The 27,616-nt window shown below is 40.8% G+C and overlaps 1 protein-coding gene across 12 annotated transcripts in view; it reads left to right on the top strand.

The window, feature by feature from the left end:
- LOC147180940 (receptor-type tyrosine-protein phosphatase F-like) overlaps positions 1–22,286 on the top strand; it is a 255,476-nt gene extending 233,190 nt beyond the window's left edge. For all 12 annotated transcript variants that reach the window (XM_086074986.1, XM_086075071.1, XM_086075061.1 and 9 more), the window contains 10 exons: positions 2,155–2,278; positions 2,349–2,524; positions 8,521–8,640; positions 10,820–10,974; positions 11,060–11,345; positions 14,393–14,571; positions 18,732–18,858; positions 19,030–19,310; positions 19,383–19,518; positions 21,016–22,286. In XM_086074986.1, the coding sequence (XP_085931112.1) occupies positions 2,155–2,278; positions 2,349–2,524; positions 8,521–8,640; positions 10,820–10,974; positions 11,060–11,345; positions 14,393–14,571; positions 18,732–18,858; positions 19,030–19,310; positions 19,383–19,518; positions 21,016–21,084 (1,653 nt within the window). In that variant the 3' untranslated portion in view covers positions 21,085–22,286. The remainder of the gene's footprint in view (positions 1–2,154; positions 2,279–2,348; positions 2,525–8,520; positions 8,641–10,819; positions 10,975–11,059; positions 11,346–14,392; positions 14,572–18,731; positions 18,859–19,029; positions 19,311–19,382; positions 19,519–21,015) is intronic.
- The last annotated feature ends 5,330 nt before the right edge of the window (positions 22,287–27,616 follow it).

Below are 27,616 nucleotides of genomic sequence, written 5' to 3'. Positions count from 1 at the left end.
TTCCAGTGTTAAAAAACAAAACAAAACAGTAAGTACAAACCAAATTTGGAGGCATTGAATGACATACTAGTAGAGGTACCAGTGGTTGTACTATATGTAAATAAATACTGATGTCTCTCCATGCGCATCCAAACCGGCACATTGCCCTCGCAGCATGTTCGTGTAAACGACCCGGGGCTGGCCAGGAAGCGGCCCGCTACGACGGCCGGCAGCCGGGCCGGCTCTGGCGCTGACGAGCGATAGGAAACAAGAGATCGACCACCCTCGTGGCCCGGCAGATGGTGCGCCAGCCCGCGCGCCACACGACATCGCTCGTGGCATTTTGTCACCACTACCCTCTGCTCGCCGTTTAGGGCAATTTTCCCTGAAAATGGATCAGAAGAAAATAAGTGTCACTTGTGGTTTTAAAGCCTAACGTTTGTGGAGGCATTGATGAGAATATTGATTTTTGTCTAATTGAGGCATGTACACAAACACGTAAACACACACACTATATTTATTATCTGTACTGTGAATACTCAAATCGAGCCAAAGTCAGAACGTAGAGGCAGACGTGCTGCCAAACACTATTAACTTACCTAATTCTCTGATCCCAAGCTCCGTGCAGTCCAAATCGCCACTCCAGTTGCCCCCCCCCCTTTATTTATTTATTTTTTAGAAGCGTCATTTGTCTCAAGGCGACATCAGACCGCATACATATTGATCGGCCGGGGATGTGCGACGACGTCCTATCCCGCGTGTCGATAATGTCACCTGCTCCCATGTTATTTGCTATTGATCGTCCGCCAGCGGCTGTGCTGCAGAAGCGCCTTCGTTAATTTCTCCCACTGGAACCTCGCACCTGGCAAACAAGCAACCTAAAAAATGCCCACGCATACTTAAGTCACCATTTGGCCTCAGTTATTTGATTATTGTTATTTCAGAGTGGAGCAGAACTGTACTGGATTAAGTATGGAAGAGCACTGTTGTCTTTTCAACTGCTTTTAGCTTGGGTCAAATTTGAAAACTTACAATAAAAAAAAAAAAGGCAATATTTATATGAATACAATAATGTCTATTCAAAACCTCACTGTTATGATGTGCGTCAATTTGACCCAATGGGAATAATATAAACATTTAATAAATATGAATAAAATATGTACAGTATATATTTTTCCAGTATGAAAGTTCTACGTGCTTTGTAAGTGCAACCAATATGTACAACAACAAAAAAAAAATCACATATATTTTTCAATGAGTCATCCCCCTTGAACCGTGAGGCGTAAGAGGTCATACGCTAAATATTGATTGAAATGGTGAGCAGTAGAGTTTTTTTTTTTTTTTTAGCCCTGACACCTTAAAATGCCCAGGTCAAATTGACCTAAACGGACATAATAGGAGGGGTAAAGTAGTGACAATACAGGATTTCTGTTCTAGTATTTGCAATGTAGTCATATTTATTTTCAATGTACACTCAGTGTACGCTCTTAAATTGGTTTAATATGTCCTGTGAAAGTCTTGACCTCCCTAACCCTTCTCAAAATGACCCATTGTTACATAGTTTTTTGTGTGTGTGTGTGTGTGTGTGTGTGTGTGTGTGTGTGTGTGTGTGTGTGTGCGTGCGTGCGTGCGTGCGTGCGTGCGTGCGTGCGTGCGTGCGTGTGTGCGTGTGTGTGTGTGTGTCTTGGGTATGATTATACTGTATATTGAAATGGCAGTTAATTTAGTTAATACAGTAATGAGAATTAAACAATATTTATTGATCTTATTGGTTTAGGTTGATACTTCTGAATAATAAAAATCTCCCAGGTCAAATTAACATACTGAAGGAGCATAATTGCTTTTCCTGAGAAACTAAAAGAAAATAATTTTCGGACTCTTTAGATTTAATTGCTGGTCAAATTGACCCATTGGGAGGGAAAAAACAAGCTGTAGTGTTTTTAAAAGTATAATCAACCAACCATTATTATTGATTGAAATGCTCAGTAATGTAGTAAAATAAATGTGGTGACCAAGGAGGATTATTGCTTTTCTTGAGAAACCAAGATAACTGGAGGGTTGTAAAGCTGGAACTCATCTTGACAATCTTATCTCAATGTATTGATGTTGTCTCCTATTTTGTGCTGCCCCCTACTGACAATACAATGCCAATGCTTGACATTCCTCCCTCCCCAGTCCATCGATCCAGGCCAACAGTTCACCTGGGAGAACTCCAACATGGAAGTAAACAAGCCAAAGAACCGCTACGCCAACGTCATCGCCTACGACCACTCCAGGGTGGTGCTCACCTCCGTCGATGGTAAGAGTTTACACGTGACACGAAACAGCGACTGGAAAAATATAGACTGAAACCTTCTTTTGCTTTCTAGCGGTGCCAGGTAGCGACTACATCAACGCCAACTACATCGACGGCTACCGGAAGCAGAACGCCTACATCGCCACGCAGGGACCGCTGCCCGAGACACTCAGCGATTTCTGGAGAATGGTGTGGGAGCAGCGCTCCAGCACTATTGTCATGATGACACGACTGGAGGAAAAGTCCAGGGTAAGGATGGCCTGCAACCTAAACATTCAGAGGAAAAAGATTGGGAAAAGAATCTAAAAATAATGAAAAGAAAAAAAGTTGATGACAAAATATTGGAAAGTGATTACTAATATCAGACCCCCAAATTTTTTTATAATAATGAGTATTATGATCTGGAAAAATTCACAAATATTGGTTCAATAAATAAACAAAATATTGAAATATTAGATGGGTGGGGAAAAATCAAAAATATTACCAAAACAGTAAAAATAAATATAAATAAATCGGGGGTAAACTATTAGGTCAAAACATTTAGAAATTATTTTGTAAATATGACCATATAATACTAGAAAATAACACAACAGATGAAAAATATTAAATAAAAATGCACAAATATTCTGAAAATTTTTACGCTTGATTAAAAATAGAACATAAACTGTCACACTACACAGCAGGATGTTATTAAAACAAATGAAAGCAAAAACGTAATAAAACACTTAGAAATGTTGCAGTGTCTGAAAAGTTGGTAGTTTCGCATAATCCTGCTTAATAAAAAAAAAAAAAAGGCATTGAACATATTATAACCTCTTAATGAAAAGCTCAATTGTCAGATAATCACTGCAATATACACACCAGCAGTGGCTTGTGCATGCAGACCTTCCTTTATTTTCCGCCTGCTTGTGCTCAGCTGGATTTGTCAGCCTGATCAAAGTCAGTTTGCAGACGCCATCTTTCCCAAAGTTTCTCTAAATCTGTACCTGTCTGCCGGACGGATTTCCATAATAATGAGAATTACATTCTTCATTCATTACCACTACACACACATAATACTAATATGTTTTTGCAGCCACCGTCGACTTTGCGGCTGGTGTTTTTATGTTCCCTGCCTGCGTTTGGCCCTTGAGACGACAGGAGGAAGAAGAAAAAAAACTATTTTAAATTGAAGTTAAGAGGATTGTCACCCAACATTTGCCCGCTTCTAAAAATACAGCAAAACTATAAAACACACCCCTAAAAAGAATGTTGGGAAAGTTTTTTCAAAATATAACCTTCACATAACAATCAGTTACAAGTTACAAGGAAGCCTTGAAGGAAGGAAAAATAATTACCCGCTGTTCTGTTCCATCCATCAGCATAAATACAAATACAGCGAACGCCTTTGTCAGGTAAGCACTCGACAGCAACATAACATCGTATGTTTTAATTTAGCCGCTCCCGAGGCCATCAGTCATTTAGGCAAATTGGCCGACATGCTTTTGAAAGCGGAGCTCACTCCGTCATACATAAGCGTGTGTTTATTGTGCGTTCAATCACAACCCGTGCAAATCTCACCTTGCCACTGAATTAAGACCACCGTGCACAGGAAGTGTAATGTAAAGTCAATTTGTCGCCATCGTAAAACCTTTATTAGCAGTACAGGCAATGTTTAAAGTGTGACTAACAAGTTGTTAATTTGAGTCATCATTTTAACATTACTTGCTGTCACACAGCTGTAAAGAGAAGTTGGGGAACAATTTCACCTCCTATTATAATTATATATTAATTTATAAATTATGGGAATTTCGTTGAACATTCTTTCACCATAATTAACATTTCTTTGCACAAATATTGGAGGAAAAATATCTTTGGGGAAAACAAAAAGAATACTGAAATTTTTCATAGTAATGCTAAACTTCTTCTTTTCCTTTGGGCTTTTCCCTTCAGGAGTCGCCACAGCGAATCAGTTGCCTCCATCTAACCCTGTCCTCTGCATCCTCTGCTCTCACACCAACTACCTTCATGCCCTCTTTAACTACATCCATAAACGTCCTCTTTGGTCTTCCTCTAGACCTTCTGTCTGGCATTTGGAAACTCAGTATCCTTCTGCCAATATACTCACTATCTCTCCTCTGGACATGTCCAAACCATCTCAGTCTGGCCTCTCTGACTTGATCTCCAAATCCTCTAACATGTGCTGTCCCTCTGATGTACTCATTCCTGATTCTATCCATCCTGGTCACTCCCAAAGAGAACCTCAGCATCTTCATCTCTGCCACCTCAGTGGCACTGTCTCCAGACCAAACCACATCGCTGGTCTAACCACAGTTTTATAAACCTTTCCTTTTATTTTAGCTGAAACTCTTCTATCACACCTGACACTTTTCTCCACCCGTTCCAGCCTTCCTGCACACGCTTCATCACTTCTTTTCCACACTCTCCATTGCTCTGGACTGTTGACCCTAAATACTTAAACTCCTCTACCTTCTTGGTCTCTTCTCTCTGTAACCTCACTTTTCCACTTGGGTCACTCCCATTCACACACAGATACTCCGTCTTGCTACGGCTAACCTTCATTCCCCTCCTTTCCAGGGCAAACCTCCACGCCTCTAGCTTCTCCTCCACCTGTTCCCTGCTCTCACTACAGATCACAATGTAATTTGCAAACATCATAGTCAATGGAGATTCCTGTTTAACCTCGTCTGTCATCCTGTCCATTATTATAGCAAACAAGAAGAGGCTCAGAGCTGATCCCTGATGTAGTCCCACCTCCACTTTGAACTCCTCCGTCACACCTACTGCACACCTCACCACTGTCTTACAGTCCTCATACATGTCCTGCACCACTTGAACATACTTCTCTGCTACTCCAGACTTCCTCATACAAAACCACAGTTCCTTTCTGGGCACCCTGTCGTAAGCTTTCTCCAGATCTACAAAGACACAATGCAGCTCCTTCTGACCTCCCCTGTACTTCTCTATCAACATCCTCAAAGCAAATACTGCATCTGCGGTACTCTTTTTTTTGGCATGACACCATACTGCTGCTCACAAATGTTCACCTCTGCCCTCAGTCTAACTTCAACTACTCTTTCCCATAACTTCATTGTGTGGTTCATTAGCGTTATTCCTCTGTAGTTGCCACAACTCTGCACATCTCCCTTGTTCTTAAAAATGGGCCCCAGCACACTTCTCCTCCATTCCTCATTCATTTTCTCACTATCTAAGATCCTGTTGAACAACCCAGTCAGAAATTCTACTGCTACCTCTCCTAGACACTTCCATACCTCCACAGGTATATCATCAGGACCAAGTGCCTTTCCACACTTCATCTCTTCAATGCCACCCAAAAATTTGATGAAAAATATTAGATTCAAAATGAGAAATTGACAAATAGCTGGAGAAATGCAAAAGCATAAGACCCCCAAAAAAATACTGAACATATTACACAAAATTATGAGTTAAGGCACAGAAAAATAATTGAGAAAAATACAAAAATATTAGACAACACGAAAAAATATTAGACCAAAAATGCAAATATTAGATGTAAAATATTAGACAACTATGCAAAACTATTAGATGAAACATCTAAAAATATTATAAGTAGAAAAAAATGTTCAATGAAAAATACAAAAATATTAAATGAAAATTGTTAGCCAAAAAAATACAAACATATTGGACCAATACTACAGGATTATTAGAAATAAAAAAAATACCAAAAAAAATCCCCCACCCCCCAAAAAAGTAAAGATAAATACAAAAAAATCAGAATAAATACAAAAATACCAGATTTGAAAATAATTTGACAAAATATACAAACATGCAAGTGAAATAATGCATAAATAGTCAAAATCATCATCACATCTTTTTGCCATCACGGAGAGATGAAAGTCTAAGAAAAACTGAGGCATTTCCAATTACATTTTGTAGCTATGTCTACTATGAATAGATTGACAAAAAAGTCAAGAACCCATACTCAAAGACACAGGAAGTCAGCCGATTTGGTTTGAAGTGGCCATTTTGGATGTCCTTTTAAAAACAAACAGACCAGTTTCAACTCAGCAATTTGAAATGTGATATGTGTGTTTATCCTGAGTAGCCCCACAACGAATCTCTCGAGGTCTGTCACTTTGCCTTGAAGCAGCCATTTAGGGTCATTTTCGGCCATTTCCCAGAGCCATTCTGTTGTGATGCAGTAGATGGGAGGTGTGCACAGGCCAGTGTGAGATTTGGGGAGTGAGGTTCAAAGCGAAAGCAGGTGATACTAAAACCTGCTGTGTGTGGGTGCGTGTGTGCGCGTGCGTGCTGGATAACATTGCCCGCCCACTCCCACACAGTGAGATTCTCATTCCAGGCCTGACTGCTAATCCATATGTTTGCACTGCAAGCAGGTCCCCATCACTCAATGCTGTAATGCAAGCTGCCAGCGGCCGGGAAATGAAATCATTGGAGAGTTTCTGATTTTACTGCATTTTGTTTGTCTATTTGTGGCATAAACCACAAGAGACGGACTGGCCTTCCAAATGTCAGCTCTGCGCAGCTCTGTATTAATATGGCTGACCTACTGATTGCTTCCCTCCCGGGTTAACCTGGTCGATAGCTGGAGTTGCAGAAGTTGAAGTGTTCCCTGGCTCTGACTTGGTTCAGCTGCAGTTAGAGTTTACAAAGTGGACAAAACTCGGCGCATAAACCATTAAATAAGCAAAGCGTGTTCATCCTGGTTATAGTTGAAATTTGGTAAGCTTTGTGTGTGCATTTAATATATTACACCCTGGATTTTTTTTTATTCAATTCAGCCTCAGAAACTGATTCGAGTCAACGTCATGAAATTTTGATGGCCACATCTATAATAAAAAGGTCACCAAGTCTCAAGAAGGCATGCCTGAAAACAAACACAATTTTGTGGAAAATTTATATTTGGTGGAATATATTTGAAAATCTACAAGCTAATTTCACTTTGCAACACAAAATTTAGTAGGTTTGTCTACCATGAGTTACATAAACAAAAATGTCTCAAGAACCCATGTCGGAAAACATACAGGAAGTCTGCCATTTTGGTTTGAAGCAGCCATGTTAGCGTCATTTTGGTGAGAATGTTCTTTCGGTTAGCATCCCTTGGAATATTTTGGAAATTCAGCCCCAGAAGCCAGTTTCACTTGGCAACATGAAATTTGTTCGGTGTGTCGACTATGAGTACATCCACAAAAATGTCTCAAGAGCCCATGCCAGAAAAGACACAAGAATTATGCCATTTTATTTTGAAGAAGCTGTATTATTTTGGGAGAAAATTACATAATGAAACATTCCTAAAATATGGCCGTTGAAGCCAGTTTCAGTTAGAGTTATTAAATACAAAGGAAGTCTACGATTTTGGTTAGTGTCTTTCAAAAATTAGCACAGATGAACCACATTCACTTGAGAGGAATTTGTCTTTGCGAAATCTGATGACTCAGCATAACACACAAAGCTCTAATAAATGTGCTCCACAATGTCAGAGCCGAACCAAACCAAAACAAATTCTGTAAAAATAAAAATAAAAAAAAGAAGAAGAAGAAGAAAAAGTGCCAATTGTTGCTCATTGGAAACCTTCAAAAGTGTGTATAATTACTGCTTCTAATCATATGACCAAAGACAAATATCACATTTGTCAACACAAACAAATCAGTCCACCCATCCATCCATTTCTATAGATATTATGGTCAGGTGCGGTCTGGAGTCTATCTCAGTTGAATTTGCACCCTGGACTGGTTACAAACAAGCATTCACACTCGTATTCACACCTACGGAGTTTTTTGGGGACGTGTGAGGACGGAGAGAACATGCAAACAAACGCCACACCCGCAAAATTGTGAGGCTATCTACGAGGTGCAACTTGCTGAACCCTCATTAAAGTCAACGAGAGAAATCATGTTGTCCTCAGACTCCCCCCGTCCTCCGCATTGCGACTCGGCTAGAAGCGGACATGACAAAGGCTGCGAGCCACCTGACAATTAGCTCATTGGAAATGATCACAGGCTACTAAAAGACAAAGTGGCCTTTTGAAGTGCACTTCACACACACACACACACACACACACACACGAGGTGAGCGAGAGCATTCATGTTTTGGTGGATGCTGAGTCTTCAGCTTTTAATGAGACAGTGCGCGTCGCCTCTGATTCGACCCTTCTAATGTTCCCTCCTTGTTAATCAGCGCCGTTCTCCTCTCGATGCCGCACTCTGTTCTGACATGGCGTCTCCTCTTCCCCCTCGACCCGCCAGGTGAAGTGTGACCAGTACTGGCCGGCGCGAGGGACCGAGACCTACGGCATGATCCAGGTCACCATGTTGGACACGGTGGAGTTGGCCACTTACAGTGTCCGCACTTTCGCACTCTACAAGGTACGGCATTAAACTTTTACATTTTGTTGGAGAAGCAAAATGGCAAGGCAGCCATTTTGGTTGGAAGCTGTCATTTTAGGGTTACTTAGAAGAAGTCCAGGGTTCCTTCAAAGGTAAACTTTTTCTTATACGGCATACTGCATGTCCGCATACTGGCATCCATCCATTTTCCGAACCACTTATGTGACACCAAATTGCCAAGAACTTTGTCCTCATTGTATCTGTGGATGGAGTGTGGCGACAAACAATGCTTTTGAAAATTCAGCCACTGAATCCAGTTTAACATGAAGTTTGGTTTATCATGAGTAGATTCAAGCACAGACTTGAAAAGACACAGGATGTCTGCCATTTTGTTTGGGGAACCATTTTAGGTCAATTTCAAACAATTCTCAGAGATCCTTCCAATTTGCTTCATAGTTGAACTGTGGACACTAGACAGATGGGTGACACTAGACTAGGGCTAATTCGGGTTTTCATCCTTATGTGTGGGCGGAGCATGGTAGCATTTATCTTAGGAACTTTTCAAAGTAAAAAAATTGTGAATAATAATGGAAAAAAATACTGTTTCCACAAAATGCTACTTTCCCACTTTGACCGACATGTCCACTTCAAATTATAGAACTTTGTTTCTGTGTTTAAATGTATGTAGATATTCATAGGATATGATTTGGGTAGGTCCTTCAAAAGCAGACACCTCCACCAAGATGTTTTGTCCAAATGCTTCCAAAGTTGAACCTTGTAATAGACCAGAACCTTGTTGAAGGTACTCAACCCCACGATTTTCCTATACACGTTCACCAAACCCTTCTTCATTGAAAATAAAATGATTTTGTTCTTTTCAAATTCAAGACATATAGGTATAGGGATTACTGGTGAACCAAATAAACACTTCACACCAAATCTGGCTTTCTCTCGGACTAGAATTGCTCACCTTATTAGCATTGCAAATCATGCAGTGAGGATGCTGACTCATCGCTCAACACAACTCAACTATTTCTAGAGCACTTTAAAACAACCACTGCTGTTTTCTTAAGATAATAAGCCATGGCTTCTACCCGTCAGCCCCTCTTTCGTATGTCATTGTTGCAAATGATATGATGTGATCGATGTAACCTGTAATAATGTGTCTGAAAGGAAAAAAATAATAAAAACAAGATGGAATCAAGGGGCAGCAGAAAAGAAAACAGCAGAGGCCCTAGAATTGAACCCTGTGGAACACCTTACGTTATACATTATGTTATAATTCATATTGCACATAAACGTCCGACCACTTTCTTTTTTCTTTTTTTTTTGCTCAACATAGTTACGTAGTATGACCGGATTAAAACAATAGAAAAACTGAAAAAAAATCACACAATGTACCATCACAACAGTGACAAGTCGACTAGTGAGTGCATCAAATTCCCTGCAGCACAAATAGGCCAAGCAAAGTAGCGTGATCACCTGCAAGCCAATAACGGCTAAGTGGGGCGTATCATCATTAACCCAGGTTAAGAACCACTGAATTATGGGTGAAGCTAAATACTGGAGAATTTGTGTTTTTGTCTTTGTGTGTGTGGATGGAGCAAAATCTGATGACTTAACATTAAACAGAATACCTTCATAACTGACCAAATTCATGGCTGCTTGCAGCTCTAATTCTTAGAATGGTTTTCCCCGCTAATTGATTTTTTTTAAAACCCCTGAGAGTTCCCCATTGTTCCTTGAAATAAGGTAATTAAAAATTCAATTCTTTGTTTTGGATGTCATATTTAACTGTTGGCATGATGCAGCGTCCTTTTTTCCCTCTTTGCTTCTTTTCAAAACGCAATTATCTGTGCTAATTAAACACACTCCAGCCAGAGAAGGTTCTCGGATTCAATCAGCAACTCAAAACAATTCTCACCAAACTTTTTTTCCCGGGGAAGTGCGGATGGGTGTTTAATTTGAAACTGGGCCACCTTATCTCCACCTACAGCCACGCTGTGATCACAGCCCCGGTAGTGACTTCAATTGAGACCTTTGTGAGGAATAGCGAGGAATGTGTGACAATTAAACCGCTGGTGCTTTTCAAATGAAAGTCGAATAATGTCATTAAAGCGCTTTGACCTTTAACTGTCGGGAGTATTTCAGCTCAGCACGATCCGTTTTTTTCCCTTGCAATTACATCCGGCTTTAACTTGATTCTTTCTTTTTGAAGAATGGATCTAGTGAGAAGCGAGAGCTGCGGCAGTTTCAGTTCATGGCCTGGCCTGACCACGGCGTGCCCGAGTACCCCACTCCCATCCTGGCCTTCCTCAGACGCGTCAAAGCCTGCAACCCTCCGGATGCCGGACCCATGGTGGTCCACTGCAGGTGCGAATCACAAAATGTTTTATATTGTCACATTATTTTGTGTCTATACAGACTTTGAAATTGTCCTTCTCTTTGTTCCATCCAGCGCGGGCGTGGGCCGGACAGGCTGCTTCATCGTGATCGACGCCATGCTGGAGCGCATGAAGCACGAGAAGTCGGTGGACATCTACGGCCACGTGACGTGCATGCGAGCCCAGCGCAACTACATGGTACAGACGGAGGATCAGTACATCTTCATCCACGAGGCGCTCCTGGAGGCGGCCACGTGCGGCAACACGGAGGTGCCGGCACGAAACCTCTACGCGCACATCCAGAAGCTGACGCAGCCGCCATCTGGCGAGACGGTCACCGCCATGGAGCTGGAGTTCAAGGTGAGGAAAGAAATGCGTCACCACATCAGTGGCTTTTTTTTTTTATTGGGTCGTTCCAAGCCAAATCACCCAGTGGGGTTAACCAAACAGATTTGGATTTTCATGAAAATTGGTGCGCTTATTGGTACTGGTGGCTAGTGGTCGGTTCGGATCAGGCCCCAAGGTTGGTGGGAGAAAAAAAAAGTGCACATTCATAGTGAACACCATTCAGACATATCAAGGAAGCTGAAACATACTCGTAACACACCGCTTACGCTCAGGCGAACTTCAAAATAAAGTTTGCCAAGTAATACATTGACAACAATGCAAATAGCCTTAGTAGACCTTTACTTTGGAGTTGGCCCACGTCGTGGCGTAATGGCTATCATCACTTCCCTTTTAGACGTTTCGGATGTCTTTAGCATAGTTTTGATTGGCGCTGTATTCGCGACCAACGTCAACACAACGCTATCCCGAACTCATATTCAATCTCGAATTTAGGACGCTAAGAAACTGCTAATTAATTACGACATCATTGTTTGATACGACAGAAGTCTCCGACGTAAGTGGCTAGCGGCTAGTGATTAGCATTACCAACGAGTGCCTGGCTGGTGAGTTTGACAGTTGGTACTTGAATTATTTTTCAATATTCTGCACCAAGGCTACTTTCTAATTCACAGGAAGGGAATGTGCCTTAAATTGCACTTTGAGGTATTGTATTATTTAAAAAATAAAATAAAATAAAATAAAAAGATAAGTAAAACTTTGTCTTAATTTATTTTATAAAACACTTTTTCAAAAAAAACATTCAACTCAAAATGTCACACATTACTGTTTAGGAACACAACTTTAAGCCCTTAGTACCTTGTTATTTTACACATGGACCATGTATAAAATAAGAATGTTTCTGCCTCATATTGCACTTAAATTTGTCCTAAACAGCTTTATTAAAGCAACACTAAGGAGCTTTCAGTTTATGTTGATTATGGCGGCGCCATATGGACAAAAGCGGTTATGCTTAAAAAATGATAACATTTCCCATGAGGACAAGCACATTGCATCGTTTTTTAGCTCAAATTGACTTCCGTCTTTGTAATGAATGGGGAAAGGCAGAAGTGACGTATGCCATAAAGCAGTCAGTGCATTTGTAGTTTTTTGTGTGGCAGTGTTCTTACCATCCTACCCAAAGTTGCTTAGTGCCAGTAGAAATGATACAGATCCCCTCAGGCCATGGCAAAGGCACCACTTGTTTGAAGTTGATATTTCATCAGAAGAGTTATGAAAATATTTTCTTAAGGTTGAAAAGTTCCTCTCTTTTTTTCTTCTTTTTCTTTTTTTTTTTCTGATCCGAAAAACGATCCAATCACTCAAATCCATGATCCAAGCCGAACCGTGACTTTTGTGACCACACTAAATGTCAAATTGTAGCTCAGTCGGAGCAGGGGTTTAGCAGCTACGGCCCACCAAATGTTTATATTTTTGGCAAAAGGGAGCGTGGCCTCCTTCCTTTGATCCTTAATATCTCAGGGTTAATCTTTACAAGCAACAAGGATTACAAATCTGCACTCAGATTGGCTGAATATTTTAGTAACCTTTTTTTGACCTTATGTTTTAGTTGACCTTGTGAATCAGGTAACCATCACAAAATGTTCATGAAATGTAAGTTCTCAAGTTCTCTAAAACGATCATCACGACCTCTGGGCCCACACACGTACACAAACACACAAGCTACATAAACAGAAGGTGTTCAAGGTGACATACACAAACACACACCTGCTGTCGAATGTGATGTCATTACACTCGTTTTCCCTCCCAGCACCGCTGCTCTGCCATTTGCCCTGGTGGTGACCATGATGCATTGTGTTTGAAGTGATAATAGCGCCGGCCAATGAAAGATGGCTGGAGCGATTGTGGAGTGTTTGTGTGGTTTGAGGCCACACAACACTTGCGCGTGCACACACACACACACACACACACACAATGCTGGCAGCACATGACTGTCCGTAAACGCTCCTGCTCGTCCATCTGTTGTCTAAAGCAGTGCCAACTTGCTGGTGTCACACTTCAATGCGTGCACTTTGTTAATAATACATTCCTTAAAATAGTGCTTTGAAATGAACATGTGCTCGTTAAAAGATGATAGCAATGCTCATAGGCATCATTTAATTAATTTGATCACCCTTCTTGTCTCGGCATTCGCGAGAGCGGGCACCTTTCGCAATAGAAATAAACACAACAATTGGAAATAACCCAGTCAAGGGTCCACTGCACACAGGCAGGCACATGCACGTGTGATGTAATGAACATGACGTCTCTCGCCAATTAGTGATAACTGCCACCTTGTACAATAGACAATAATTAAATTAACCCTGTCAAAAAATGTCCATCATAGTCTTTATTCTCTGCCAGGAGCTGAGCTGAGACGTCGAAACTGATCAGATGTCCATGTAAAAAGTCTGTCTGTCTGTCGTATACTGCCCCTAGTGGCCAAGGGAGGCAACAGCACAATTCAATTGATGCTAAGTGTGACGGAAATGGTTGAATTCTTTTTAAATCTCTCTTTTAAAGTACACTATTATATAGGTTTTCGCATTAAAAACATACATTGCATAATGTTTGTTTTTTAGGGATAGGAATTAATGGCATTTCTTTTGATTTCGGTGGGGAACGATGATTTGAGTCACAAAATAGGTCATGGAATGAATTAAATGTACCGTATTTTTTGCACTATACACACACAAGGTTGTGTTTGGCTATGCTAACATATTGTAGCATCTACTATGGATTATAGAGGCATTAGTCATTTATTTTTAACATGCACATACCTTACTGGTGTAATACGCTGCGATTTACAATATAATCAGACTATCTGACTAATCTTTAAAAATAAAAGATATGTTACTTAAAACTACCCTGATAAGTAAAAGTTTTCTAAAGTTACTTGAGTAAATGTAAATTCTTCTTGTAATGTCCTCTCTGCGACCAGTTCATTCTAACTGGATGTAATCTGGATACGTATGCGTCTACTCAGTGTTGACTGAAGGTGTGCCTGATTGTTTGTCGCTCAGCGTCTGGCCAACTCCAAGGCCCACACGTCCCGCTTCATCAGCGCCAACCTGACGTGCAACAAGTTCAAGAACCGCCTGGTGAACATCATGCCTTTCGAGTCCACGCGCGTCTGCCTGCAGCCCATCCGCGGCGTGGAGGGATCCGACTACATCAACGCCAGCTGCATCGACGGCTACAGGTACGACCTTGCTTTCCCTTTCGTCTCCTCTCATTCCACACGTCGCACCTTTGCCTACCCCGCCATGTAATTCACCCCACGCCTCCTTTCACCCTCGTTTGTCTCCTGTTCTCCTCTTGAATTCATTTCATCCTCTCCTTTTTTACGCTCTCATTCTCTGCCATCGCGCTCATCTTTCATCCTTCTCGTCTTTGTTCCTTTCTGCTCCTCTTTGCTCCTTTTTTCCTCATCTCCTTTTCAGCCCTCACCTCTGTCACCTGTCTTCTCTTTGCTTCTTTCTCCTTGGATTTCCCTCCATGGCTCCTGTCTTCACTTTTTCATCTCGTTCTCCCTTTCATCTCTAAACTGTTGTTTTTGCTTTATTTATTTATTATTATTATTCCTGTCTGATTCTCTCCTCCTTTGTCACTCTTATCCTGTGTGCTCCTCTACCTGATCTATACGCTAACTTTTCTACTGGGCAAACTTTCCCTTTTTTTTTTGTCTATAGCATGACTATGCTGATAAATAGCAGTCTTACGTAATTGGCCTACCGTACATCAAACTCGTCAAAGTTCATTCACTGTCTGCTGGGATTACTTAAAGTTAGCATGAATGACATTTTGGCTTTCGACTTGCTAGTTATCCAAATAACGGCGGCGCGATCAAAGGTTTGATTTCTGATTTAATGAGGCAATCGAGACTTTTGCTGTACAGGTCTGTGTGTACTCCGACTGGCACGGCTTAATATTTGAGACACGAAACTCATCTTATATAGAGGGTTTGAAAAAAGGGAAAAAAATGCACCACAGCTGAATATAAATAGAATATAATAGAAATCCTTTATTGTCATTGTATGGTGTAGATACAATTAAATTTGACTTTTGAAAATATAAAGAACTAATGACATTCTTTAAATAAATAAAATGATGGAAGGTGCTCTTTCAATCAAAAAAAAAATACCTGTAATAAAATACAGAAATCAAAAGCACATTTTCAGCACATCTGCAGATAGCTTCAACTGATATCATCAATGTACAGTTAACCACAGTGGCTAATGCTATCGCTAGGAAATAGCCGGCCATTTCATTACATCGTTTCCATGTCACTCAATCGGGTAGACCTGCCAGCAAAAGGCATACATACGTTCATAATCCAAGTCACGAAGAATATGTGGACGACGACGCCAAGTGGACAAAAATAGTGAATGAAGGTGGTTATTTTTCTATCAGATGCATCCCAGTAGCTTGGAATATACTGATAGCAGAAACTGATTGACCACCTGACCTTCCTGCCGGAATTGCTTCATGTGTTGCCGTGCTTGCGATCCACGGGATTATAAATGAGCATGCCGGTGTGTTCATCAACGGGGATGCGTGCAGCACGTACACACGTAGCAACAGAAAAAGCGTGAAAAGACCACGACTTTCAAGCACAACGTCTAATAAAGTGCCCGTGTTGGAGCTTGCATTCAAATGTATGCACTCGCACAAACGCGACCAACCAGATGAAGTTCTTGGTCGCACATGCTGAAAAAAAAAACGATCCCCGTCTCCTCTTCATTCGTCTTCTCTCATCTTCCTTCCTCCTCTTGTTTCCCACTTCATTCATCTGCCGCTGCCGTTCTCATCGTCTTTTCCTCCTCCTCGTTCTCTTCTCCTCTGTCCTGTCTTGAATTTCTTTCCTGCGCTCTCTATCGCCTCCCTTTTCTTCCTACCTTTTCCCTCAGTTTTGTCCCTCCCCTCATCTTCTATCTGCTACCCTTTCCTCTCATCTGTTGTCCTAAATTCCCAACCTTGTTAGTACTTCCAAAAACAAACTAATTTAATTAATGGTTTTAATTAAACATGTACAAATAAATTAAGATGCAAAACATTAAAAACTATAAATATACAAATAAAGTCGATGATGTTGGGTTTTTTTGCAATTAATTTAATTAAAAAATAATAATAATTATGGTGGATTTTTTTGTAATTACACAATTATATTAAAAAAATATTATTTTTTTTGAGCAAATGCGATCAGAAACTAGCATTTTGTATTTTTTTTTATTTAGCATCATTTATTTAGTATCTATTTGAATATAATATTGTGGATTTATTTTAGATAACTGATATGTCATTTTAATCAATTTTTATGGTGATCTGTTAAATTATAGGTTAGAACTGCTGTCCTCCTCAACCCCCCCCCCCTCTCTCTTTCTCAACCTCCTTTCATCTTTTCCAACTGCTCTGCTCTCGTCTGTCGTCGCCAATCATCTGTTCCAATCTCCTCCCTCACATCCTCTCCTTCAACGTTCTCCCTCACGGCGTCGTCTCTCCTCGCTCGGCTGTCGTGTCTCCTCGTGCCACAATCTGTTGTTTCTTTATTTGTGCAAGGCAAAAAAGGCCCTCAGCACATTTTAATCTCCCGGTTCCACATTAGTGCTTTGCCTGCAGCGCCTTCATTAGCTGCTGTGTGTGTGTGCGTTACGGTATAGCACGCGTGCACATACATGCGAGGCAGCATGCATCCCACACGCACACACGTTTTTTTGCACACCTGCTCTGCATGGACATGTGAGCGTGTCTGATGGGATTGGTCTGCGGCGCGCTGCCACCACCCGCCGGCCGAGCGGGCCAGCGCACGCCGGCAGCGCGGTCACGTAGCACAGCAGCAGATGAGCTCATCTCCAGCTGCGTTGTCAAGATGGACAGGCGGGAAATGTCACTGATGACAATGGCAGTTTTTTGTCTTCGGTGGGCACACTGCTGCTAGCTTGCGGGTTTTATTACCTCCCCCAAGGCTTGTCCTTGGATAGGGAAGAACTGTGCATGATTAAATACTGGAAGAATTGCCAGTTTAAACTGTAAACAGTGTATTACTAGAAGGGATGTTCAATAACACTTTTTTTTCCCAGACGAGTACTCAACTCTTGAGTAGTCACCGATATCGATACCAAGTACCGATACCACAAGTACTTTTGATCCAATCTCTCCCCAAAAAAACACACACATAATTTTACAGAAAGGCCTTCACTGTATATCTCAATATAGCATCTTTCCTTAAAATTGCATGAAATTAATGGCAGCTCTAATTTCTAGTTCCTGATCGTAAAACGGCCACAAGAGGGCGGCTGATAATGGTATCAGTCGCCGTCACAGGTACTGATACCTTGAAATAAGGCCTGGTATCAGCCTGACTCGATACTTGGTATCGGTACTGGCCCATCCCGAAACATTAGAGTTGTTCCACTTTGATTTCTATCCTAATGACTCTGATGCAACAATCTTTACATGACGTATAAACGTGTCTACTTGACTATCATTGACTTAAGTATGTAAATTAAATTAAAAAAATGTTTTACACATTTAAAAAATATATAGGATAATTTACATTTAAATTTTTTATATTTTAAATACATTTATAGTAAGAGTAATAATTATTTTAGTTTAAATGTTGGATTAAAATGCAATATTTGTTTCCACATTTGCATAATTTTGATGTTGTCTCACACTTTGGTTTTGAGTGGTAGGGGGGTTCCCATAATGGCTTAATGTAGGTGTAAATTCTCCCAAAATAAAATTTAAAAAAATTTAATAAATAAAAAATCCCCCTCTGCTTTGTGGAAATTCAATTACGGAGGGTCTTGGAATTCATCACCAGCAAAAAATGAGGGAACACTGTGTTGATGATTTATCATTTTAATTCATTATGGTGTGTTGTGTTATTTTAAAGCTATATTGAACTTTTGAATGTGTTCATCCAATTCTATATAATCAGAAATGTGTACATTTTTTTCAAGAATTTTCTAATATAAGGACATTGTTTTAATTAACACCCAACGGAATTCAATCAGATATTTTACTTAAATATCAAGTTATTTTAATTGAATAGTTCTGCCCGAAGGCAGCTGGGATAGGCTCCAGCACCCCAGCGACCTTCGTGAGGAATAAGCGGTCGCGAAAATGGATGGATGGATAATTGAATAGTTAATTCTCTTCTTTGTTGATTACAAAGCAATTCGAAATAAGCCTTAACAAAGTTTTTGTCACAGCGACATTTGCTAATTGTTTGTGCGTGATTGTGTGTGTGTGTGTGTGTGTGTGTGTGTGTGTGTGTGTGTGTGTGTGTGTGTGTGTGTGTGTGTGTGTGTGTGTGTGTGTGTGTGTGTGTGTGTGTGTGTGTGTGCGTGCGTGCAGACAGCAGAAGGCCTACCTGGCCACGCAAGGCCCGCTGGCCGAGACTACCGAGGACTTCTGGAGAATGTTGTGGGAGCACAACTCCACTATTGTCGTCATGCTCACCAAACTACGGGAGATGGGACGGGTGAGGCTGAATAAGAGCAAACGGACACATGCTTGGTTTTTTTCAGTGCTGTTGACAACAAACAGAAACATGTTTTCTTCTTCTTTTTGTTTTAAGTTTTCCATGTAGAGTATCTTGTTATCTGTTGGAATATGATGAAGCAATCTAATCTGCGTGTTTGTGACCCAACAGGAGAAGTGCCACCAGTATTGGCCGGCCGAGCGCTCGGCCCGCTACCAGTACTTCGTGGTGGACCCCATGGCGGAGTACAACATGCCGCAGTACATCCTGAGAGAATTCAAAGTCACGGACGCCCGCGACGGTCAGTCTCGAACCATCCGCCAGTTCCAGTTCACCGACTGGCCCGAGCAGGGCGTGCCCAAGACCGGCGAGGGCTTCATCGACTTCATCGGACAAGTGCACAAGACCAAGGAGCAGTTTGGACAGGACGGACCCATCACTGTGCACTGCAGGTAGGACCGGGACCGAAAAGTCCCGAGCCAAAGCGCCGAAAGGCCGCCTAACGCTTTGCTTGTGGTCGTCAGCGCCGGAGTGGGCCGCACCGGAGTCTTCATCACGCTCAGCATCGTGCTGGAGAGGATGAGGTACGAGGGCGTGGTGGACCTCTTCCAGACCGTCAAGACCCTTCGCACCCAGCGGCCCGCCATGGTGCAGACCGAGGTCAGCCCCTCCAGACGGGTTATCACAATTGTGGTCGGGATTTTGCATGTTTTTTTTGGGGGGGGGGGCTGTTTTTTCAAAAGGACGGCTTTAAGAAGACATGTTGCTGTCACTCGATTGGTTGACTGATCATCGTTTGTACAACGAGAATGCAACTTGTCTCTTTATGTGTCTTATTTCCTGAGAGGGCCAAGGAGGACGCATTGATTTTTTCTAAATCGTTAACATCTAATAGAGCGTCGCCAGCTTTTCAGGATAGAACACCAAAAACTAGAGGTGTATATTTGCTTGACTGCGGACAAAAGGTAGGCATCAATTACAGAGGAGACTTTTATTTTCTAATTGTCGCCACACTCCACAAACCTTTGGAGTGATTATTTGACCACTGGAAACTAAAGTATTTGAAGGGAGGCTTTTTTTTTTCCTGTGGAGAAAATAGCGGTTGTCTTCAAATTCAGATTCAGATTACTTTATTGATCCCTAAAAGGGGCAATTCTTCCAGGCACGACCTGTCCAACAAACATGGAAACAACAATGACAGGAAGACAGAGGGAAGCCTGGCAGGTCGCCTTTCAGCGCCCCAAAGTTCTTAGATGAAACAAAGATCAAATATATAAGAGAAGGGGGAAAACAAGGCTTTGCCCCTTTAAGGGGAGGCACAGTATGAATCTGGTAAAAAAAAAAAAACTTCAGCACATAAAGCCCCATAATAAAAGACATAACAGAGTAGGAGAGCCAATGAAAGTGGTGATAAAGGGATATTCCAGCTCTATTTGAGGGGAGGCATTTACTGTATTTAAGCTGACGACATACCCAGCGATTCTTTGAGACACAAATGTACACAAACAAAAATTCTTGAAAATGCGCATAGTGTGAGAGATGTTGACAGTGGATCACCTCTTGTTTTTTCTGAGGAGGAAATATGAGGCATCAAGTTGAAGGCAGGCATTTATTCAAGTAGACAACACACACAGCAATTTCTTCACAGGGGTATTTGATCAACTGGAATAGACCGCTTATTTTTTTGCCTACAGTGGAAAATAACAGGCATATATTTGAGGTGAGGCGTTTATTTTTATTTTGGAACAATATACCTTCTTCATTTCCTGAGATGCCCATTATTTGTGGACTTGGTAAATTAAGGACCACTTGTTCCTTAAATGAAAAAAAAAAGAGGCCTGTAGTTGAGGTGAGGCATTTAATCACCACACAGCTGTATCTTTCTTGAGACATCCACTTTTATAAATAAATTTAAAGGAGTAGAACTTTATCTATTTTAATTGAATTAATTGAATTGAGATTGAAAAGAACATAATTTTATATATTTTAATTTAAAAAAATTGAATTTATCTTGTGGGCAAGGGGAGCGTCATCTATTTGAGGGGAGGCATTTTATTGTGGCCAAAAAAGTGATGGCGCGTGTGTGTGTTCTGTCTCTGTCTCTCTCTCTCTCGCTCTCTGTCTGTCTCTCTCTGTCTGTCTCTCTCTGTCTCGCAGGACCAGTACCAGCTGTGCTACCGGGCGGCTCTGGAGTACCTGGGGAGCTTCGACCACTATGCAACGTAACCCCCAGCGGCGAGGTCGGAACCCCTCAGGAGTGTGCCAAGTGTCCCATCTCAGCCACCAGACGCCCGAAAAAACAAAAACAAAAAAAACACACCCTTTTACCTTGTCGCTTGGGGGGACGCATCAAGGACAGAACCAACCATGTGACTTTTTCTCTTTTTTTGGGGGGTGCTTTTAAGTCTTGTACAGTCAACAACGCCACCTGTCCCCCGTCTAGCGGTACCGCCACTCGTTTTTACAATGATTACATTTATTATTTAGTCTACTTTTTTTTAATCACTTTTTTTTAACATTGTGTCTTAACATGGCTCCAGTGCTTTGTTTTCATAATCGCTACTTTTTAAATTGTTTTTTGTATTCTTGTTTTAAAAAAAAAAAAAAGGGGGGTCAAGGGTACATTTTAGCACACCAACGTTAGATGCAAATTTTCCGGTTCGGACGCTTGTTTGCGTTGTTGTCGCGCGCTCGGGATTTAGTCGGAATGACGACAACAGAGGGGGAAAAAAGAAGATTAAAAAAAAACTGCCTTTCACTCGCTATTTCCTCGAGGACGAGCACAAAGCGGCTAATGCTAAGCTAACGCTACACTAAGTCCACAGACGACTACAACGACGGAGTGTGTACAGGAAAGCAAAGCACATGACTTTTTTGTGTTCTGCAAAAAGGCCTTTGTACAGAATGGACCATTCCTCCCGGACGTGACACAAAAACACAATTGATCTTATTTTATACAGAAATAGAACTATATATATAAATAAATATATATATGATTATATATATGTACAATGATGTAGGTGTATACACAGCTTGTTCTTGACAGATGCCGTATGTACTGTTCCATCGACAACAACAAAAAATGGACATAATGCAGCACAACCCCCGTTGTGGCCACACACCCGCGCACACACCCGCCGCCGAGATGGCCAACGCAAGCACACGCGCCTAAAGTGGCCGTGGCGGGTGTATAGGGAGGGGCGGCTACTTTGTTCATTTTCAAAAATCTTGTGAATGCATCGTGCTGTAGGGGTTCCACATGTTGTACACACACACACACACACACACACACACACACACACACGTCTGTTTTTCTATTTGTTGATAAAGAACTGGAATTTCAAAAGAAAACCTGTTAACGAATGAACACTCGTTGTAAGAAAAAGGAAAAAAAAAAACCTTGATGTTAATAAAGATACATAATTGGGTTTTTCTTTTTTTTACAAAACTCTCCCGTGTTTGACTTCATGATTGCACAATCAATGTAGCCTCCATTGATGTTTTTTTTGTTTGGGTCATCTTCATCTTACTCATTTATTCTGCCTTGAACTCAAAATGAGTTCAGTACATATTTAAAGTGATGATTATCCAGTTAAACTCGTTTTAATTTATTCCCTCGCTTTTGTAATTTATTTAGTGGGGGGGGGGGTCTCTCATCATATTCTCTTCAACGAGACCACTTATTTCTGAAGAGGGTAAATGTGACAACTATTTGAGGGGAGGCCGTTCTTTGTTCAGGCAGCCAGCAACTCTAACATTGGAGGCCATTGAGCATCTTTTAACAAGAAGCATTCATTTGCTCAAGTGGACAGGGCACCTGATGACTTCCTTCAGACACGATTTACTACTAAGGCAGCGGCCGCCGTTTGACCACTTCAAATAAACCACTTTGGTAAAACAAGGAATCATATTTGTTCATTTGTTTGTTTGATTGGTAAGCACTCCTCGTGACTACGATACGCAGAGGCCAATATTTCACAACATATGGAAAACCAGAGTAGACTACAGTGTTTGTGGAAATAAAAATTTGCATCTATTTGGGGGGAGGCATTTATTTTTTGAAGCGCATGACCCACCTGATGATTTCTTTATCAATAGAGCAGAGACCACTGGAGAGAGTGGATGACGATATGAGACACGGCATCGAGTTGAGGGGAGACCTTCATTTGTTCACATGCACAACACACCTGGTAACTTCTCAATACATGGAAACATTGTTTGTTGACAAAAACCTGGAGATGAGGCATCTATTTGCGGCGAGTATTTATTTTTCCAAGAGGACGGCGCACGTGATGACTTTTTGAAACACTGTCCAATGAGTGGGGGCATTATTTGAGAAATTTAAAGTAGTAAACCAGTAGAGACCACTAGACAAAACAAGATACCTCCCTCCTGTTTGTAACAATATTGTAAGAACAGGTAGAGTCTCAATTGATCGTACCCATTTTGTGGCTTTTGAGCAGTTGACCCGAAGTAGTCAGTCATGCCACAAAACTGACAAACAAGACACATGCTGCTTTATTTGGAGGTGGCGGGAAGCAGCTTAATTAGTGCAAAGCACAAACTCAAATAAGGGGTTTCATTGTAACACCATGTTTGATTTGATTTGATCTTTATTTATCTCAAACAAGTACAATAAAAGTCAACAAAAAAGCTCATACGTTTTCGGTTTAAGAAGGGACAGAAGAAAGTCAAAGTTTATCCTGTCCGACCCACTCCTTACAATCAAAATCATTACCGCTAACAACTTGTTTCAATCAAAATCTAATGAAATTTAAATAAAATAAATTTAAAAAAATAAAATTGCATACTTATACAGAAACAATTATAATAATTCAGAATAAATAAATTCCCTCATCTAAACAGAATAAATCACATCTAAGACATGTTTTCCACCTACTCATTTTTTTATATATATTTATTAACATTTCTACATTCCAACATTTCTTAATTTAAAACATCTTTTAACTTTTTTTTTCTTAACTGTTTTACTACATTTTTTCCTTAGCTTTTTGAAATGCAGTTTAATGAAATATAACTGTTATTTTATTTTTTACTTTTTAATGTTTCTTTTCTTTTTTTAAACTGAGTTTTTTACCTTTATGTAAAACAAAAACTTTAGAATTTATTTTACATTTTCTTTCAAATACTTTTCCTAATTTCAAAGAATATAAGATATTTTCTTTTTTTTAATTAAGATACTTATCATTTTTCCTTTTTAAAAACCTTATAAAATATTTAACTTCGCATATTTTTCCTTACCCGAAATGTAGTTTAATTAAATATAATTGTTTTTTTATTATTACTTTTTAATGTTTCTTCTTTTTTTTACCTTTATGGAGAGAAAAAACAAAAATGTATTTTACATTTTCTTTCAAATATTTTTCCTAATTTAAAAGAATATAAGATTTTAGGTTTTTTTTTAACTAAGATACTTATCATTTTTCCTTTTTAAAAACTTTATAAAATGTAATTTAAATTAAAGTTTCTTAAAATTTAAATAGCTTTTCTACACCACTTTTTTTTGCACTGAGTTAAAACGTTATTTTTCATTAAAATACATATTTAATATCTCTTTGCCTTCCTTTTTCTTTTTTAAATAATAATCGGTATTTCTGAGCTCGCATGGTGTCCGTAAAAGCGCTTCAAAAGTTTGCAGTATTGATGTCGGACCACATTATTCCAACATGTAGCTGCCATCCGCAGACGGCAGGGGGCGGCATTTAGCTACGCGTTTCAACTGATATGTCTGCCTAATAAGCAAAGCACACACTTGCGTGCATGTAAACACTGCGAGCTTGTCACCCAAATGTCTTCTGAAGTGATTCTCCAGAACTCCTCTACAGTCTCGCAGCTAATTGCCTTGTATATTTTTGTTCTTTGGTTTACCTTGAAACCGCACCTCCAAGAAAAAAGCCCTCATTGTTGCTCCTCACGATGGTTTGTGTTTAGACTGAGATGTCGGGAACGTGCTGGCGCTTTAATTCCAGCCGCTAATGACACCTGGCTCGAGTGTTTATGCACACGCTGATTGAGGGCTCCCTTGAAATTCCCGCCAGGACCTAAACAAGGAACGGCGTTTCAATGGCGTGCAATGTTGAAACGCTTTTCCTTGATGTTCTTTTCTCTCTCTTTGTATAGGCAGCGTGTCACACTGATGTAATCCAAGCCGCGGCCTCGTGTGTACGCAGTCGAGCGAAACCGCTCGTATTGTCTCCCCCAACTTGATTTAGGGATTAGCAGCAGCTGCTCTTTTTTTTTTTTTTTTCTTAACGAGAGAAAAGGCCTTGGGACATCTGTGAGCAATATGAGAGACCCTTCTGCCCGACGTGCTTTCCTTTTCAAGGCCTGAAAGTGAAAGCAGCAGTTGACGGGCATCTCTGCGCCACTGCCAGGAAGTGGGCCGCGTGTCAAACACGGCCTTGTAATGTAAAGTTCACTTGTGTTCGGGGAGCGCGTAAGGCTGGCAACCGAGGCGCAGAGCTAAATCTCAACTGTGGCCATTTAGAATAAATCAAGCCTACCAAGAGTGGTTGTAAAACATCATGCCAAGACAACATTTTGTGCTGTGGGTGATTTATTTATCTGTTTTTTTGTTTTTTATATGTAACAGCTGGTGACTTGAGGATCAGAGCTAACCTTAAATGTAACGATGCATCCAAGTGAGCCATTCTGTTTGAGAAAACTGAGACTGTCATCATTAGAAGCATGCACAAGGAGTTCAGCACTTAAAGGAATGATGTGCTAATTTTGTCTGTCAGCGGAACCTCACTCCATTCTCTTTGTGTTATAACTTTACTGTATGGGATTGTCCACTACAAAAACATTGTATATTTTAAAAGTTTAACATTAACTGCCTGGGGCCCGGAGCTAAACTTCTGATATAACATCTAAGTCTAATTTACCGACTTCTGGTTGAGGAAAAATGAGCATGTCAGCATGTGCCTTCTGAAATTTGTGGAATTTTTTCGTTAATTTTGCCTGGCTGGAGAACCTCACTTCATTTGTTTTGCTTTTCGACTGGCGACTGAGGCTCCGAGCTGAACCTTAACCTTTCATAAACAAATGCAAGTAGTAACATAATAAATCTTTTGCGATCTTGATGACAAATGACAGTTTGAGAAACACCTACAGTCATCATCAATTTAAAGTTCTACTGCAGCCCGTTGAGGCAGAAAAACAGCAGTACGTGGAAGAATGGCTCCCTCTGCTTGCTGCTCTTGTGTAATGAACTCTGCTTCACCTGCATTTCTTCAAGATGCAGCAATAGTTAGATTGCTGAAATCTGATTAACCAATTGATCATACCCATCTAGTGGCGTCTTTAGAGCGGTCGATCTGCATTACATGTATTACAAATAAGTTATCTAAGGACCACCCATGGAGAATGGAATGTTTCTTTCTGTTGATTAACAATTGTGAATTTTACCACAGCATCGGTTGGGTCACCATGAGTTCAGATGATGGAACTTTAGAGTCGATTTATCAATTGATCAGACCTGTCTAGTCACTTCTTTTCATGGGCTAGATGATTGCAAACAGGAATATGAGGACCTCCAATAGTGCACCAAAACCTCATCAATTTAGCTTTTGACTGCAGCCCGTTTAGTCATGTTTGAATGCCTCCCCGGTTTCAAGGTGCAGCAACTTTCGAACTCTCCATTCTTAAAATAAAAGCTATGAATGCATTGATCAGACCTGACTAGTCGCTTCTTTTGAGAGTGTTGACCTGAATTATTGAGTGTCAGTTTGACTTTGATGATTTATGGCTCCGGCTGCAGGCTTGAAAGCCAAAATGAGGACCTCCACGTGCGCTCAGTGAACATTTCTGGAACTTCATGTAAACTTTGAGTGTTGAGAAGAATTCCAACACCCCGATGCTGCTTGACCGTGACTCATCGGGCAGTCTGGCAGACCCATCGCAAATGTTTAGACCGAGAGAGTTTTGTTTATCAGCTTCCCTGCCCACCTACTTCCACAAAAACAACACCCGACCATCTGCACAAAAAAAAAAAAGATGCTACCCTCTTAGGCGCTTTCAACCGCAGATGACAATTTTGTCAAAGTGAAAGGTGATGATGGGGTCTCTCCAAACCTGATAAGGTGCATGCATACTTGTTCTGTAGGTGAGCTGCTCCAAACCTGTCTATTTATTTGCTCCCTGGTTCAACTGAAATGGAAAAAAAATCTTGAAGGAATATGAAGAGACAATTATTTTAGTCTGTCAAAGTTGAGACTTTCACGAATTAAAAAAGTGAGAAGCTCCAGACCCGTCGATGTGGTTACCTATCATTGTTTACTTGGTCTAAAAGGAAAAGTCTTCTTGGAAGGTCAGCAGCTCCAAACCCATCGATGCCTTTGCCTCCTTGTGACCAATTCTGATGGGTTTGTCTTCAGTCTATCTTTGATTACTGTGAGGAATTCCAACACCGCAATGCCACCGATTCCTCAAGTTTGACGGCCTTGCAAGGTGACTCATCGGGCCGTCTGGTGGACCATCACAAAAGTTTAGACGAGGGCATTGTTGAGACTTGAGGTTGTTGTTTATTGGTTTCCCTGCCCACTTTTGGAAGGTTAAATAGTCCATCACAAATGGTGGTGCAACTCCAGACCCGACAATGCCCTTGCCTCCTTGTTCACTTGACTTGGAGAGAGGAGAAATCAACGTTTAAAGCATTCTGAATTGTGATATGTAATAAAGTGAGTGGCTCCAAACCCGTTTATGCGTTTTCCCCTTCTGTGTACTGAGTGGGGGAGTT

The sequence above is a fragment of the Leptonotus elevatus genome, chromosome 1, assembly GCF_054856555.1.
Source record: "Leptonotus elevatus isolate MCC_2025b chromosome 1, RoL_Lele_1.0, whole genome shotgun sequence".
Classification (NCBI taxonomy): domain Eukaryota; kingdom Metazoa; phylum Chordata; class Actinopteri; order Syngnathiformes; family Syngnathidae; genus Leptonotus; species Leptonotus elevatus.
The sequence above is the reverse complement of the archived record's forward strand: the minus strand, read 5'-3'. Positions and strand labels throughout refer to the sequence as shown.